General features: G+C 49.8%; 1 protein-coding gene across 1 annotated transcript in view; it reads right to left on the reverse strand.

The window, feature by feature from the left end:
- LOC139256184 (WD repeat-containing protein 70) overlaps positions 1 to 18,756 on the reverse strand; it is a gene marked incomplete at both ends in the record, with an annotated part of 84,642 nt that overhangs the window by 53,970 nt on the left and 11,916 nt on the right. The window contains 2 exons of the mRNA XM_070874130.1: positions 5,656 to 5,809; positions 7,857 to 7,990. Coding sequence (XP_070730231.1) covers positions 5,656 to 5,809; positions 7,857 to 7,990 — 288 coding nt within the window. The remainder of the gene's footprint in view (positions 1 to 5,655; positions 5,810 to 7,856; positions 7,991 to 18,756) is intronic.

The raw sequence follows: 18,756 nt of genomic DNA on the forward strand, positions 1-18,756 counted from the left end.
TCTATTTGCACAGTTAATTCATCCACCTTATTACGGATACTCCTTGCATTAAGACACAAAGCCTTCAGGCTTGTTTTTTTAACACCCTTTGTCCTTCTAGAATTTTGCTGTACAGTGGCCCTTTTTGTTCTTTGCCTTGGGTTTCTCTGCCCTCCACTTTTCCTCATCTTCTTTCTGTCTTTTGCTTTTGTCTCCTTTTTGTTTCCCTCTGTCTCCCTGCATTGGTTCCCATCCCCCTGCCATATTAGTTTAACTCCTCCCCAACAGCACTAGCAAACACTCCCCCTAGGACATTGGTTCCGTTCCTGCCCAGGTGCAGACCGTCCGGTTTGTACTGGTCCCACCTCCCCCAGAACCGGTTCCAATGCCCCAGGAATTTGAATCGCTCCCTGTTGCACCACTGCTCAAGCCACGTATTCATCTGCGCTATCCTGCGATTCCTACTCTGACTAGCACGTGGCACTGGTAGCAATCCCGAGATTACTACTTTTGAGGTCCTACTTTTTAATTTAGCTCCTAGCTCCTTAAATTCGTTTTGTAGGACCTCATCCCTTTTTTTACCTATGTCGTTGGTACCAATGTGCACCACGGCAACTGGCTGTTCTCCCTCCCTTTTTCGAATGTCCTGCACCCGCTCCGAGACATCCTTGACCCTTGCACCAGGGAGGCAACATACCATCCTGGTGTCTCGATTGCGGCCGCAGAAACGCCTATCTATTCCCGTTACAATTGAATCCCCAATCACTATCGCTCTCCCACTCTTTTTCCTGCCCTCCTGTGCAACAGAGCCAGCCACGGTGCCATGAACTTGGCTGCTGCTGCCCTCCCCTGATGAGTCATCCCCCCCCAACAGTACCCAAAGCAGTGTATCTGTTTTAGGAAAAGGGGAGGTGCAACGAGACCTGGGTGTCATGGTACATCAGTCATTGAAGGTTGGCATTGCAGGTACAGCAGGCGGTTAAGAAAGCAAATGGCATGTTGGCCTTCATAGCGAGGGGATTTGAGTACAAGGGAAGGGAGGTGTTGCTACAGTTGTACAGGGCCTTGGTAAGGCCACACCTGGAGTATTGTGTACAGTTTTGGTCTCCTAACCTGAGGAAGGACATTCTTGCTATTGAGGGAGTGCAGCGAAGGTTCACCAGACTGATTCCCGGGATGGCGGGACTGACCTATCAAGAAAGACTGGATCAACTGGGCTTGTATTCACTGGAGTTCAGAAGAATGAGAGGGGACCTCATAGAGACGTTTAAAATTCTGACGGGGTGAGACGGGTTAGATGCAGGAAGAATGTTCCCAATGTTGGGGAAGTCCAGAACCAGGGGTCACAGTCTAAGGATAAGGGGTAAGCCATTTAGCACCGAGATGAGGAGAAACTTCTTCACCCAGAGAGTGGTGAACCTGTGGAATTCTCTGCCACAGAAAGTTGTTGAGGCCAATTAACTAAATATATTCAAAAAGGAGTTAGATGAAGTCCTTACTACTAGGGGGATCAAGGGGTATGGCGAGAAAGCAGGAATGTGGTACTGAAGTTGCATGTTCAGCCATGAACTCATTGAATGGCGGTGCAGGCTAGAAGGGCCGAATGGCCTACTCCTGCACATTTTCTGTTTCTCTGCAGGGGGATGACCACAGGGGATCCCTGCACTACCTTCCTTGCACTGCTCTTCCTGCTGGTCTTCCATTCCCTATCTGGCTGTGGACCCTTTCCCTGCGGTACGACCAACTCGCTACACATGCTACTCACGTCATTTTCATGCTCCAGAGTGAATCCACCCTCAGCTCCAACTCCGCAACGCCCCTTGGGGAAGAGTGACCATAATATGGTAGAATTCTTTATTAAGATGGAGAGTGACAGTTAATTCAGAGACTAGGGTCCTGAACTTAAGGAAAGGAGACTTCAATGGTATGAGACGTGAATTGGCTAGAATAGACTGGCGAGTGATATTTAAAGGGTTGAAGGTGGATAGGCAATGGCAAACATTTAAAGATCACATGGATGAACTTCAACAATTGTACATCCCTGTCTGGAGTAAGAATAAAACGGGGAAGGTGGCTCAACCGTGGCTAACAAGGGAAATTAAGGATAGTGTTAAATCCAAGGAAGAGGCATATAAATTGGCCAGAAAAAGCAGCAAACCTGAGGACTGGGAGAAATTTGTAATACAGCAGAGGAGGACAAAGGGTTTAATTAGGAGGGGGAAAATAGAGTTTGAGAGGAAGCTTGCTGGGAACATAAAAACTGACTATAGATATGTGAAAAGAAAAAGATTAGTGAAAACAAGCGTAGGTCCCTTGCAGTCAGATTCAGGTGAACTTATAATGGGGAACAAAGAAATGGCAGACCAATTAAACAAATACTTGGGTTCTGTCTTCACGAAGGAAGACACAAATAACCTTCCGGAAATATAAGGGAACCAAGGGTCTCGTGAGAAGGAGGAACTGAAGGAAATCCTTATTAGGCAGGAAATGGTGTTAGGGAAATTGATGGGATTGAAGGCCGATAAATCCCCGGGGCCGAGTCTGCATCCCAGAGTAGTTAAGGAAGTAGCCCGAGAAATAGTGGATTTTCCAACAGTCTATCGACTCTGGATCAGTTCCTATGGACTGGAGGGTAGCTAATGTAACACCACTTTTTAAAACAGGAGGGAGAGAGAAAGCGGGTAATTATAGACGGGTTAGCCTGACATCAGTAGTGGGGAAAATGTTGGAATCAATTGTTAAGGATGAAATAGCAGCACATTTGGAAAGCAGTGACAGGATCGGTCCAAGTCAGCATGGATTTATGAAAGGGAAATCCTGCTTGACAAATCTTCTAGAATTTTTTGAGGATGTTTCCAGTAGAGTGGACATGGAAGAACCAGTGGATGTGGTGTATTTGGACTTTCAAAAGGCTTTTGACAAGGTCCCACACAAGAGATTGGTGTGCAAAATTAAAGCACATGGTATTGGGGGTAATGTACTGACGTAGATAGAGAACTGATTGGCAGACAGGAAGCAGAGAGTCGGGATAAACGGGTCCTTTTCAGAATGGCAGGCAGCGACTAGTGGGGTACCGCAGGGCTCAGTGCTGGGACCCCAGCTATTTACAATATACATCAATGATTTGGATGAAGGAATTGAGTGTAATATCTCCAAGTTTGAAGATGACACTAAGCTGGGTGACAGTGAGCTGTGAGGGGGACGCTAAGAGGCTGCAGGGTGACTTGGACAGGTTAGGTGAGTGGGCAAATACATGGCAGATGCAGTATAATGTGGATAAATGTGAGATTATCCACTTTGGGGGCAAAAACACGAAGACAGAATATTATCTGAATGGCGGCAGATTAGGAAAAGGGGAGGTGCAACGAGACCTGGGTGTCATGGTTCATCAGGCATTGAAAGTTGGCATGCAGGTTCAGCAGGCGGTGAAGAAGGCAAATGGTATGTTGGCCTTCATAGCGAGGGGATTTGAGTATAGGAGCAGAGAGGTCTTACTGCAGTTGAGGCCACACCTGGAATATTGTGTTCAGTTTTGGTCTCCTAATCTGAGGAAGGGCTTTCTTGGTAATGAAGGAATGCAGCGAAGGTTTACCAGACTGATTCCCGGGATGGCAGGACTGACATATGAGGAGATACTGGATCGACTGGGCCTTTATTCACTGGAGTTTAGAAGGATGAGAGGGGACCTCATAGAAACATATAAAATTCTGATGGGACTGAACAGGTTAGATGCAGGAAGAATGTTCCCGATGTTGGGGAAGTCCAGAACCAGGGGACATAGTCTAAGGATAAGGGGTAAGCCATTTAGGACTGAGATGAGGAGAAACTTCTTCACCCAGAGAGTTGTTAACCTGTGGAATTCCCTGCCGCAGAGAGTTGTTGATACCAGTTCATTGGATATATTCAAGAGGGAGTTAGATATGGCCCTTACGGCTGAAGGGATCAAGGGGTATGGAGAGAAAGCAGGAAAGGGGTACTGAGGGAATGATCAGCCATGATCTTATTGAATGGTGGTGCAGGCTCGAAGGGTCGAATGGCCTACTCCTGCACCTATTTTCTATGTTTCTATGCCGTAATCGTGACCATCTTCAAAAAAGAGGACAAGTCCGACTGCGACAACAACAGAGGAATCTCCCTATTGTCGGCCACTGGGAAAGTTGTGACTAGAATCCTCCTCAACCGTCTTCTCCTCAACCGTCTTCTCTGTGTTCCATGAAGAGCTCCTCCCAGAGTCGCAGTGCGGATTTCATCCACTCAATGGACATGATGTTCACCACGCGACCACCTGAGGAACAGCACCAACCCTTGTATATGGCCTTCTTTAGCCTCACAAAGGCCTTTGCCAATGTTACCCGCGAGGGACTATGGAGCGTCCTTCTCCATTTCGGCTTCCCTCAAAAGTTCGTCACCATTCTCCGCCTGCTCCGCGATGGCATACAGGCCGTGATCCTGACCAACAGATCCACCACAGACTGGGTCAAGCAGGGCTGTGTCATCGCACCAACCCTCTTCTCAATCTTCCTCGCTGCCCTGCTCCACCTCACCCTCAGTAAGCTCCCCGCTGCAGTGGTACTAAACTACAGAACCAGTGGGAATTTGTTCAAACTTCGGCGTCTCCGGACTGTCCCATCCTCTGTCGTCGAGCTACAGTACGCGGACAACGTTTGCGTCTGCACACATTCGGAGGCTGAACTCAAGCCTTCGTCAACACAGTCACTAAGGCGTTCGAAAGCATAGGCCTTACACTAAACATTCATAAGACAAAGGTCCTCTACCAACCTGACCCCCGTTTATCAAGATCCATGGCGCGCACTGGACAATGTGGACCATTTTTCATACCTCGGGAGCCTACTAACAGCAGACACCTCAAGTCGCTGGAGAAGTACCACCAGCGCAGTCTCCGCAAGATCCGACAAATCACCTGGGAGGACGGACGCCCCAACGTTAGTGTCCTCGACCAGGCCAACATCCCCAGCATCGAAGCACTGACCACACTCGACCAGCTCCGCTGGGCAGGCCACATTGTTCACATGCCCCACACGAGACTCCCAAAGCGAGCGCTCTACTCGGAACTCCGACAGAGCAGGCGATCCCGAGGTGGGCAGAGGAAACGTTACAGGGACACCCTCAAAGCCTCCCTGATAAAGTGCAACATCCCCACCGACACCTGGGAGTCCCTGGCCAAAGACCACCCTAAGTGGAGGAAGTGTATCCGGGAGGGTGCTGAGCACCTAGAGTCTCATCGTCGAGAGCATGCAGAAACCAAGCGCAGGCAGCGGAAGGAGTGTGCGGCAAACCTGTCCCACCCTCCCCTTCCCTCAACCACTGTCTGTCCCACCTGTGACAGGGACTGTGGTTCTCGTATTGGACTGTTCAGCCACCGAGGGACTCACTTTTAGAGTGGAAGCAAGTCTTCCTCGATTCTGAGGGACTGCCTGTGATGGTGATGGTGATGGTGAGTACAGAAACAGGGTGTAGAATCAGAAGGGTCTGAGTGCAGTACCACACAAGCCACAGTGGCATAGCAGGACAAATGCTCCACACAGTGTTTGCTTCTGGATCTTGGGAAGAGGTAAGGAGGCAGGCCTGTAAGCAGCCCCTGGACTGGAGGTAACTTTTCCTGTACACGGCCCGGGGGTACGTGAATTGCAGTAGTAATGCGGACTGCATGGGTACCTTGGTCTTAGCTTGATCGACGATGTACTGGTCTCCCTTCACACACTCCATCACCTGGAATCCATCCCGATCCAACACCTTAGCCTGGGCACTGCCAGCCACACACAGAATCACGTCTCCCGTCGCACTGTACTGCAGCGATTTAATCTGGTGACTGAAGCCAAAGGTGAGCAAGCACAACACCCAACAATGTCAATCATCCGCCCTGTCCCCTGCTCGGACCCCTCCCTCTGGCCTGTATCTGGTCCCATCCCCTCCGCCGCCCTCCATCCCTCTCTGTCTTTCACTCCGCCCCTCACTCAGCTCTCCGCCCCCCCCTCACTGCTCTGCCCTGCCCCCTCCACCCCGCTCTCTATCTTTCACTCTGCCCCCCGCTTGACCCCCTCCAGATGCCCTGCCCTTCACTCCGACCCCCTCCTCTGCCCCCCTCCACTCTGTCCTTTGCTCCACCCCTCGAGCCGCCGCTCAGCAACTCCCCCCCCACCCCCTCCTTCCGCAACCTCCCACGCGCACCCCACCCCAAAACACCCACCCCCCCCCCACACCACCACTTCGCAACCTCGCCTCCTCCCACTGCTCCCCACCCCACATCCCCCCACTCCCCCTCCCCCTACACACACCCCCCACCCCTCCCCCACTCCCCCTCCCCGCCTTCCCCACTCCCCTCCTCCCCACATCCCCCCACTCCCCTTCCCTCACCCCATCCCCCCACTCCCCTTCCCTCACCCCATCCCCCCACTACCCCCAACCATCCCCCCACTCACCTCCCCACTCCCCACATCCCCCCACTCCCCTTCCCTCACCCCATCCCCCCACTCCCCTCCCCACATCCCCAACTCCCCTCCCCCATCCCCCTCCCCTCCCCCATCCCCCCACTCACCTCCCCCTCCCCCTATCCCCCACTCCCCTTCCTCCGTTTCCCCTCCCCCCACTCCACTTCCCCCCTTCACCTCCCCACACTCCACTTCCCCCCTTCCCCTCCCCACATCCCCCCACTCCCCTCCCCCCCCTCCCCCATCCCCCCACTCACCTCCCCCTCCCCCCATCCCCCACTCCCCTTCCTCCGTTTCCCCTCCCCCCACTCCCCTTCCCCCCTTCCCCTCCCCACATCCCCCCACTCCCCTCCCCTCCCCCATCCCCCCACTCACCTCCCCCTCCTCCCATCCCCCCCTTTCCCCTCCCCCCACTCCCCTTCCCCCGATCCCCTCCCCACATCCCCCCACTCCCCCTCCCCCCTTCCCCTCCCCACATCCCCACACTCCCCTCCCCATCCCCCCACTCACCTCTCCCTCCCCCATCCCCCACTCCCCTTCCTCCGTTTCCCCTCCCCCCACTCCCCCTCCCCACATCCCCCCACTCCCCTTCCCCCACTCCCCTCCCCCACTCACCCTTCCCCTCCCCCATCCCCCCACTCACCTCCCCCTTCCCTTCCATCCTCCCACTCCTCTTCCTCCGTTTCCCCTCCCCCACTCCCCTTCCCCCCTTCCCCTCCCCACATCCCCCCACTCCCCTTCCCCCACTCCCCTCCCCTCCCCCATCCCCCCACTCACCTCCCCCTCCCCCCATCCCCCCCTTCCCCCCATCCCCCCCCCCTTCCCACATCCCCCCACTCCCCCTCCCCCATCCCCACACTCCCCTCCCCCCATCCCCCCACTCCCCCTCCCCCTTCCCCCACTCCCCCACGCCCCTCCCCACATCCCCCCTTCCCCTCCCCAAATCCCCCCACTTCCCCTCCCCTCCTCCCCCTCCCCCATTCTCGTCCCCCTTACCCCATCCCCCCACTCCCCCTCCCCCCTTCCCCTCCCCCCGTCCTCACCCACCGCTCCCCCCTCCCCCCTCACTCACCCCCTCCCCCTCCCCCCGCACTCACCCCCCCGCACCATCCCCCACTCCCCCTCCCCCCACTCCCCCCTTCCCCTCCCCACATCCCCCCACTCCCCCCTTCCCCTCCCCACATCCCCCCACTCTCCCTCCCCTCCCCCCCATCCCCCACTCCCCTCCCCCCTCCCCCCCATCCCCCACTCCCCTCCCCCCCTCCCCCCATTCCCCTCCCCCTTCCTCCATCCCCCCACTCCCCCTCCCCCCTTCCACTCCCCCCGCACCCTCCCCCCGCCCCCACCCACCGCTCCCCCCTCCCCCCCTCACTCACCCCCTCCCCCCGCACTCACCCCCCCGCCCCCATCCTCCGCCCCCGCACTCACCACTCACACGGCTGCAATGACCTGAAGGCCTGCAGCGAGGCGTCCATTCCTGCAAAGTCCCAGAGCTTCACCTCGTAATCGTAGCCTCCGGTGACCAGACGGGCTCCGGAGGGGTCCAGCCCCAGTGCCGACACCTGGGAACACACACACCACCGGTCAGTCTCTGCTTCCCAGGGAACGGAACACACACACCACCGGTCAGTCTCTGTTTCCCAGGGATCGGAATCAGCACCAATGGCAATCCCTCACTCAGGCACATGTCAGCAATGGTTACCATGAAACTACCGCATTGTCGTAAAAACCCATCTGGTTCACTCGGGAAGAAAATCTCTCGTCCTGACCCAGTCTGGCCTTGATGTCTTTTACCTGCCCTCCTGAAATGGCCCAGCAAACCACACAACCGCAACAAAACACAACAAGAATAAAACGGGACTGACCACCCGGCATCGACCTCAGCACTGGCTACGGACACAACAACGGCACACCCAGCCCAGGCAACCCGGCATCATCCTCCTCACCAACATCTGGGGACTTGTGCCAAAATTGGGAGAGCTGTCCCACAGACCAGTGCAGCAACAGCCCGACAGTCATACTGACAGAATCGTACCTTTCAGCTAATGTCCCATAATCCTCCATCACCAGCCCTGGGTATGTCCTGTCCCACCGGCAGGACAGACCCACCAGAGGTGGCAGCACAGTTGTATACAGTCAGGAGGGAGTGGCCCTGGGAGTCCTCAACATTGACTCCGGACCCCATGAAGTCTCATGGCTTCAGGTCAAGCATAGGCAAGGAAACCTCCTGCTGATTCCCACCTACCGCCCTCCCCTCAGCTGATGAATCCGTACTCCTCCATGTTGAACACCACTTGGAAGAAACAGTGAGAGTAGCAAAGGCACAGAGTGTACTCTGGATACAGGACTTCAATGTCCATCACCAAGAGTGGCTCGGTAGCACCACTACTGACCGAGCTGGCCAAATCCTGAAGGACATAGCTGCCAGACTGGGCCTGCAGCAGATGGTGAGAGAACCAACATAAGAACATAAGAAATAGGAGCAGGAGTAGGGCATACGGCCCCTCGAGCCTGCTCCGCCATTCAATACCATCATGGCTGATCCGATCATGGACTCAGGTCCACTTCCCTGCCCGCTCCCCATAACCCCTTATTGCCTTATCGCTCAAAAATTTGTCGATCTCCGCCTTAAATATATTCAATGACCCAGCCTCCACAGCTCTCTGGGGCAGAGAATTCCACAGATTTACAACCCTCAGAGAAGAAATTCCTCCTCATCTCAGTTTTAAATGGGCGGCCCCTTATTCTGAGACTATGTCCCCTAGTTTTAGTTTCCCCAAAGGAAAACACAAGGGAAAAATCTTCACCAATCTATCTGTCGCAGATGCATCCGTCCATGACAACAGTGACCACCGCACAGTCCTTGTGGAGACCAAGTCCTGGTGTTACACTGAAGACACCCTCCATCGTGTTGTATGGCACTACCACAGTGCTAAATGGGATCAATTCAGAACAGATCTAGTAGCTCAAAACTGGGAATCCATGAGGCACTCTGGGCCATCAGCAGAAGAATTTAAAGGCACTTTGTCTAAATGCACGTAGCATTTGTAACAAAATAGATGAGTTGACGGCACAAATAGATACAAATGGGTCTGATCTGATCGCCATTACAGAGACGTGGTCGCAAGGTGACCAGGACTGGGAACTAAACATTCAGGGGTATTTGACAATCCGGAAGGACAGACAGAAAGGAAAAGGAGGTGGGGCAGCTCTGTTGATAAAGGATGGAATCACTGCAATAGTGAGAAACGATACTGGCTCAAATGATCAGGATGTTGAAACAGTTTGGTTGGAGATAAGGAACAATAAGGGGAAAAAGTCACTGGTGGGCGTAGTCTATAGTCCCCCTAACAGTAGCAACTCTGTTGGTCGGAGTACAAACCAGGAAATAGTAGGGACTTGTAAAAAGGGAACAGCAATAATCATGGGTGATTTTAACCTCCATATTGAATGACAAATTAAATTGGCCAGGATTGCCTTGAGGAGGAAGAGTTCATAGAATGCATAAGAGACAGGTTCCTTGAGCAGTAAGTAACGGAACCAACCCGGTGGCAGGCTATTTTAACACAGAAACACAGAAACATAGAAAATAGGTGCAGGAGTAGGCCATTCGGCCCTTCGAGCCTGCACTACCATTCAATAAGATCATGGCTGATTATTCCCTCAGTACTCCTTTCCTGCTTTCTCTCCATACCCCTTGATCCCTTTAGCCGTAAGGGCCATATCTAACTCCCTCTTGAATATATCCAATGAACTGGCATCAACAACTCTCTGCGGCAGGGAATTCCACAGGTTAACAACTCTCTGAGTGAAGAAGTTTCTCCTCATCTCAGTCCTAAATGGTTTACCCCTTATCCTTAGACTATGTCCCCTGGTTCTGGACTTCCCCAACATCGGGAACATTCTTCCCGCATCTAACCTGTCTCGTCCCGTCAGAATTTTCTATGATTCTATGAGATCCCCTCTCATTCTTCTAAATTCCAGTGTATAAAGGCCCAGTCGATCCAGTCTCCTCATATGTCAGTCCAGCCATCCCGGGAATCAGTTTGGTGAACCTTCGCTGCACTCCCTCAATAGCAAGAACGTCCTTCCTCAGATTAGGAGACCAAAACTGAACACAATATTCAAGGTGTGGCCTCACCAAGGCCCAGTACAACTGCAGTAAGACCTCCCTGCACCTATACTCAAATCCCCTAGCTATGAAGGCCAACATACCATTTGCCTTCTTCACCGCCTGCTGTACCTGCATGCCAACCTTCAGTGACTGATGTACCATGACACCCAGGTCTCGTTGCACCTCCCCTTTTCCTAATCTTCCGCCATTCAGATAATATTCTGCCTTCACGTTTTTGCCACCAAAGTGGATAACCTCACATTTATCCACATTATACCATGCATCTGCCACTCACCTAACCTGTCCAAGTCACCCTGCAGCCTCTTAGCATCCTCCTCACAGCTCACACTGCCACCCAGCTTAGTGTCATCTGCAAACTTGGCGATATTACACTCAATTCCTTCATCCAAATCATTGATGTATATTGTAAAGAGCTGGGGTCCCAGCACTGAGCCCTGCGGCACTCCACTAGTCACTGCCTGCCATTCCGAAAAGGACCCGTTTATCCCGACTCTCTGCTTCCTGTCTGACAACCAGTTCTCTATCCACGTCAGTACATTACCCCCAATACCATGTGCTATGATTTTGTACACCAATCTCTTGTATGGGACCTTGTCAAAAGCCTTTTGAAAGTCCAGTAAATGTTGGTCCCTTAGAGGATGAGACCGGGGAATTAGTAATGGGGAACATGGAGATGGCAGAAACTCTGAACAAATATTTTGTATCAGTCTTTACGGTAGAGAACACTAACAATACAGTGGATAGTCAAGGGGCTATGGGCGGGGAGGAACTTAACACAATCACAATCACTAAGGAGGTGATACTCAGTAAGATAATGGGACTAAAGGCAAATAAATCCCCTGGACCTGATGGCTTGCATCCTCGGGTCTTAAGAGAAGTAGCGGCAGGAATAGTGGATGCATTGGTTGTAATTTACCAAAATTCCCTGGATTCTGGGGAGGTCCCAACAGATTGGGAAACTGCAAATGTAACGCCCCTATTTAAAAAAGGAGGCAGACAAAAAGCAGGAAACGAAAGACCAGTTAGCCTAACATCTGTGGTTGGGAAAAAGTTGGAGTCCATTATTAAAGAAGCAGTAGCAGGACATTTGGAAAAGCAAAATTCAGTCAGGCAGAGTCAGCATGGATTTATGAAGGGGAAGGCATGTTTGACAAATGTGCTGGAATTTTTGAGGATGTAATGAACAGGGCGAATAAAGGAACCAGTGGATGTGGTGTATTTGGACGTCCAGAAGGCGTTTGACAAGGGACCACATAAAAGGTTACTGTACAAGATAAAAGTTCATGGGGTTGGGGGTAATATATTAGCATGGATAGAGGATTGGCTAATGAACAGAAAACAGAGAGTCGAGATAAATGGTTCAAAAAACGGGATGAAGTCTTCCAAGCTGAATTTAGGGAGCTTAGTAGTTAAATTAAAAAGTAGGACCTCAAAAGGTAGTAATCTCAGGATTGCTACCAGTGCCACGTGTTAGTCAGAGTAGGAATTGCAGGATAGCTCAGATGAATACGTGGCTTGAGGAGTGGTGCAGAAGGGAGGGATTCAAATTCCTGGGACATTGGAACCGGTTCTGGGGGAGCTGGGAACAGTATAAACCGGACGGTCTGCACCTGGGCAGGACCGGAACCAATGTCCGAGGGGGGGTGTTTGCTAGTGCTGATGGGGAGGGTTTAAACTAATATGGCAGGGGGATGGGAATCTATGCAGGGAGACAGGGAAATAAAAAGGGCGCAGAGGCAAAAGATAGGAAGGAGAAAAGCAAGAGTGGAGGGCAGAGAAATCAAGGGCAAAAATCAAAAAGGGCCACATTACAACATTTTCTAAAAGGACAAAGAGTGTTAAAAAAACAAGCCTCAAGGCCGAGTCTCAATGCGAGTAGCATTCGTAATAAGGTGGATGAATTAACTGCGCAGATAGCTGTTAAGGGATATGATGTCATTGGGATTACGGAGACATGGCTCCAGGGTAACCAAGGCTGGGAACTCAACATCCAGGGGTATTCAACATTCAGGAAGGATAGACAGAAAGAAAAGGAGGTGGGGTTGAGTTACTGGTTAAAGAGGAGATTAATGCAACAATAAGGAAGGACATTAGCTTGGATGATATGGAATCAATATGCGTAGAGCTGCGAAACACCAAAGGGCAAAAAACGTTAGTGGGAGTTGTGTACAGACCACCAAACAGTAGTAGTGAGGTTGGGGACAGCAGCAAACAGGAAATCAGGAACGCGTGCAATAAAGGTACAGCAGTTATCATGAGAGACTTTAATCAACATATTGACTGGGCTAATCAAACTGGCAGCAATACTGTGGGGGAGGATTTCCTGGAATATATTAGGGATGGTTTTCTCGACAAATATGTTGAGGAACCAACTAGATGGCTGGCCATCCTAGACTGGGTGATGTGCAATGAGAGAGGACTAATTAACAATCTTGTTGTGCGAGGCCCCTTGGGGAAGAGTGATCATAATATGGTAGAATTCTTCATTAAGATGGAGAGTGACACAGTTAATTCAGAGACTAGGGTCCTGAACTTAAAGAAAGGACATTTTGACGGTATGAGACATGAATTGGCTAGGATAGACTGAAGAATGATACTTAAAGGGTTGACGGTGGATAGGCAATGGCAAACATTTAAAGATCACATGGATGAACCTCAACAATTGAACATCCCTGTCTGGAGTAAAAATAAAACGGGGAAGGTGGCTCAATCGTGGCTAACAAGGGAAATTAAGGATAGTGTTAAATCCAAGGAAGAGGCATATAAATTGACCAGAAATGCAGCAAACCTGAGGACTGGGAGAAATTTAGAATTCAGCAGAGGAGGACAAAGGGTTTAATTAGGAAAGGGAAAAATAGAGTACGAGAGGAAGCTTGCCGGGAACATAAAAACTGACTGCAAAAGCTTCTATAGATATGTGAAGAGAAAAAGATTAGTGAAGACTAATGTAGGTCCCTTGCAGTCAGAATCAGATGAATTCATAATGGGGAACAAAGAAACGGCAGACCAACTGAACAAATACTTTGGTTCTGTCTTCACGAAGGAATACACGAATAACCTTCCGAAAATACGAGGGGACCGAGGGTCTAGTGAGAAGGGGGTACTGAAGAAAATCCTTATTAGTCGGGAAATGGTGTTAGGGAAATTGAAGGGATTGAAGGCCGATAAATCCCCAGGGCCTGATAGTCTGCATCCCAGAGTATTTAAGGAAGTGGCCCTCGAAATAGTGGATGCATTGGTGATCATTTTCCAACAGGATAGCTAATGTAACACCACTTTTAAAAAAGGAGGGAGAGAAAACAGGGAATTATAGACCGGTTAGCCTGACATCGGTGGTGGGAAAACTGCTTGAATCAATTATTAAAGATGTAATAGCAGCACATTTGGAAAGCAGTGACAGGATCGGTCCAAGTCAGCACGGATTTATGAAAGGGAAATCATGCTTGACAAATCTTCTAGAATTTTTTGAGGATGTAACTAGCAGAGTGGACAAGGGAGAACCAGTGGATGTGGTGTATTTGGACTTTCAAAAGTCTTTTGACAAACTCCCACACAAGAGATCAGTGTGCAAAATTAAAGCACATGGTATTGGGGGGTAATGTATTGACGTGGATAGAGAACTGGTTGGCAGACAGGAAGCAGAGAGTGGGAATAAACGGGTCATAGAAACATAGAAAATAGGTGCAGGAGCAGGCCATTCGGCCCTTCGAGCCTGCACCTCCATTCAATGCTGAACATGCAACTTCAGTACCCCATTCCTGCTTTCTCACCATACCCCTTGATTCCCCGAGTAGTAAGGACGACATCTAACTCCTTTTTGAATATATTTAGTGAATTGGCCTCAACAACTTTCTGTGGTAGAGAATTCCACAGGTTCACCACTCTCTGGGTGAAGAAGTTTCTCCTCATCTCAGTCCTAAATGGCTTACCCCTTATCCTTAGACTGTGACCCCTGGTTCTGGACTTCCCCAACATTGGGAACATTCTTCCTGCATCTAACCTGTCGAAAACCGTCAAAATTTTAAACGTTTCCATGAGATCCCCTCTCATTCTTCTGAACTCCAGTGAATACAAGCCCAGTTGATCCAGTCTTTCTTGATAGGTCAGTCCCGCCATCCCGGGAATCAGTCTGGTGAACCTACGCTGCACTCCCTCAATCGCAAGAATGTCCTTCCTCAAGTTAGGAGGCCAAAACTGTACACAATACTCCAGGTGTGGCTCACCAAGGCCCTGTACAACTGTAGTAACACCTCCCTGCCCCTGTACTCAAATCCCCTCGCTATGAAGGCCAACATGCCATTTGCTTTCTTAACCACCTGCTGCACCTGCATGCCAACCTTCAATGACTGATGTACCATGACACCCAGGTCTCGTTGCACCTTCCCTTTTTCTAATCTGTCACCATTCAGATAATAGTCTGTCTCTCTGTTTTTACCACCAAAGTGATAACCTCACATTTATCCACATTATACTTCATCTGCCATGCATTTGCCCACTCACCTAACCTATCCAAGTCGCTCTGCAGCCTCATAGCATCCTCCTCGCAGCTCACACTGCCACCCAAGTTAGTGTCATCCGCAAATTTGGAGATACTACATTTAATCCCCTCGTTTAAATCATTAATGTACAGCGTAAACAGCTGGGGCCCCAGCACAGAACCTTGCGGTACCCCACTAGTCACTGCCTGCCATTCTGCAAAGTACCCATTTACTCCTACTCTTTGCTTCCTGTCTGACAACCAGTTCTCAATCCACGTCAGCACACTACCCCCAATCCCATGTGCTTTAACTTTGCACATTAATCTCTTGTGTGGGACCTTGTCGAAAGCCTTCTGAAAGTCCAAATACACATCATCAACTGGTTCTCCCTTGTCCACTCTACTGGAAATATCCTCAAAAAATTCCAGAAGATTTGTCAAGCATGATTTCCCTTTCATAAATCCATGCTGACTTGGACCTATCATGTCACCTCTTTCCAAATGCGCTGCTATGACATCCTTAATAATTGATTCCATCATTTTACCCACTATTGATGTCAGGCTGACTGGGCTATAATTCTGTTTTCTCGCCCTCCTTTTTTAAAAAGTGGGGTTACATTGGCTACCCTCCACTCTATAGGAACTGATCCAGGGTCTATGGAATGTTGAAAAATGACTGTCAATGCATCCGCTATTTCCAAGGCCACCTCCTTAAGTACTCTGGGATGCAGTCCATCAGGCCCTGGGGATTTATCGGCCTTCAATCCCATCAATTTCCCCAACACAATTTCCCGACTAATAAGGATTTCCCTCAGTTCCTCCTTCTTACTAGACCCTCTGACCCCTTTTATATCCGGAAGGTTGTTTGTGTCCTCCTTAGTGAATACCGAACCAAAGTACTTGTTCAATTGGTCTGCCGTTTCTTTGTTCCCCGTTATGACTTCCCCTGATTCTGACTGCAGGGGACCTACGTTTGTCTTTACTAACCTTTTTCTCTTTGCATATCTATAGAAGCTTTTCCAGTCCGCCTTAATGTTCCCTGCAAGCTTCCTCTCGTACTCTATTTTCCCTGCCCCAATCAAACCCTTTTTCCTCCTCTGCTGAGTTCTAAATTTCTCCCAGTCCCCGGGTTCGCTGCGATTTCTGGCCAATTAGTATGCCACTTCCTTGGCTTTAATACTATCCCTGATTTCCCTTGATAGCCACGGTTGAGCCACCTTCCCTTTTTTATTTTTATGCCAGACAGGGATGTACAATTGTTGTAGTTCATCCATGCGGTCTCTAAATGTCTGCCATTGCCCATCCACTGTCAACCCCCTAAGAAATTTTCGCCAATCTATCCTAGCCAATTCACGCCTCATATCTTCAAAGTTACCCTTCTTTAAATTCTGGACCATGGTCTCTGAATTAACTGTTTCATTCTCCATCTTAATGCAGAATTCCACCATATTATGGTCACTCTTCCCCAAGGGGCCTCGCACAACGAGATTGCTAATTAATCCTCTCTCATTACACAACACCAAGTCTAAGATGGCCTCCCCCAGAGTTGGTTCCTTGCCATATTGGTCTAGAAATCCATCCCTTCTGCACTCCAGGAAATCCTCCTCCACCGTATTGCTTCCAGTTTGGTTAGCCCAATCTATATGCATATTAAAGTCACCCATGATAATTGCTGCACCTTTATTGCATGCACCCCTAATTTCCTGTTTGATGCCTTCCCCAACATCACTACTACTGTTTGGAGGACTGTACACAACTCCCACTAACATTTTTTGCCCTTTGGTGTTCTGTAGCTCTACCCATATAGATTCCACATCATCCAAGCTAATGTCCTTCCTAACTATTGCATTAATCTCCTCTTTAACCAGCAATGCTACCCCACCTCCTTTTCCTTTTATTCTATCCTTCCTGAATGTTGAATACCCATGGATGTTGAGTTCCCAGCCCTGATCATCCTGGAGCCACGTCTCTGTAATCCCAATCACATCATATCTGTTAACATCTATTTGGACAGTCAATTCATCCACCTTATTACGGATACTCCTTGCATTAAGACACAAAGCCTTAGGCTTGTTTTTTTAACACCCTTTGTCCTTGTAGAATTATGATGTCGTGTGGCCCTATTTGTTTCTTGTCTTTGTTTATTCGGCCTTCCACTATTGCTTTTTACCTTTCTACCACCTGTTTCTGGCTCCACATGGGTCCTTTTCAGAATGGCAGGCAGTGACTAGTGGAGTGCCGCAGGGTTCAGTGCTGGGACCCCAGCTCTTTACAATATACATTAATGGTTTAGGCGAAGGAATTGAGTGTAATATCTCCAAGTTTGCAGATGACACTAAGCTGGGTGGCATTGCCAGCTGTGAGGAGGATGCTAAGAGGCTGAAGGGGAACTTGGACAGGTTAGGTGAGTGGGCAAACGAGTGGCAGTATAATGTGGATCAATGTGAGGTTATCCACTTTGGTGGCAAAAACAGGATTATCTGAATGGTGACAGATTAGGAAAAGGGGAGATGCAACGAGACCTGGGTGTCATGGTACATCAGTCTTTGAAGGTTGGCATGCAGGTACAGCAGGCGGTGAAGGCAAATGGTATGTTGGCCTTCACAGCGAGGGGATTTGAGTATAGGAGCAGGGAGGTCTTACTGTCGTTGTACAGGGCCTTGGTGAGGCCTCACCTGGAATATTGTGTTCAGTTTTGGTCTCCTAATCTGAGGAAGGACATGCTTGCTATTCAGGGAGTGCAGCGAAGGTTCACCAGACTGATTCCAGGGATGACAGGACTGAAATATGAGGAGAGACTGGATCGGCCAGGCTTATATTCACTGGAATTTAGAAGAATGAGATGGGATCTCATAGAAACATATAAGATTCTGACGGGACTGGACAGGTTAGATGCAGGAAGAATGTTCCCAATGTTGGGGAAGTCCAGAACCAGGGGACACACTCTAAGGATAAGGGGTCAGCCATTTAGGACTGAGATGAGGAGAAACTTTTTCACTGAGAGAGTTGTTAACCTGTGGAATTCTCTACCCCAGAGAGTTGTTGAGGCCAGTTCGTTGGATATATTCAAAAGGGAGTTAGATGTGGCCCTTACGGCTAAAGGGATCAAGGGGTATGGAGAGAAAGCAGGAATGGGGTACTGAAGTTGCATGATCAGCCATGATCATATTGAATGGTGGTGCAGGCTCGAAGGGCCAAATAGCCTGCTCCTGCACCTATTTTCTATGTTTCTATGTTTCATTCTCTGGCTGGTAACCAGTAACTAGTGAGGTGCCGCAGGGCTCAGTGCTGGATCCCCAACTATTTACAATTTATATTAACGACTTTGAAGAAGGGACTGAGTGTAACGTAGCCAAGTTTGCTGACGATACAAAGATGGGAGGAAAAGCAATGTGAGAGGAGGACACAAAAAATCTGCAAAAGGACATAGACAGGCTAAGTGAGTGGGCAAAAATCTGGCAGATGGAGTATAATGTTGGAAAGTGTGAGGTCACACACTTAAGCAGGAAAAAAATGAAAGAGCAAGTTATTATTTAAATGGAGAAAGATTACAAAGTGCTGCAGTACAGCGGGACCTGGGGGTCCTTGTGCATGAAACACAAAAGGTTAGTATGCAGGTACAGCAAGTGATCAGGAAGGCCAATGGTATCTTGGCCTTTATTGTATAAAAGCAGGGAAGGCTTGCTACAGTGATACAGGGTATTGGTGAGGCCACA

Source organism: Pristiophorus japonicus, unplaced genomic scaffold (genome assembly GCF_044704955.1).
Source record: "Pristiophorus japonicus isolate sPriJap1 unplaced genomic scaffold, sPriJap1.hap1 HAP1_SCAFFOLD_688, whole genome shotgun sequence".
Lineage (NCBI taxonomy): Eukaryota > Metazoa > Chordata > Chondrichthyes > Pristiophoridae > Pristiophorus > Pristiophorus japonicus.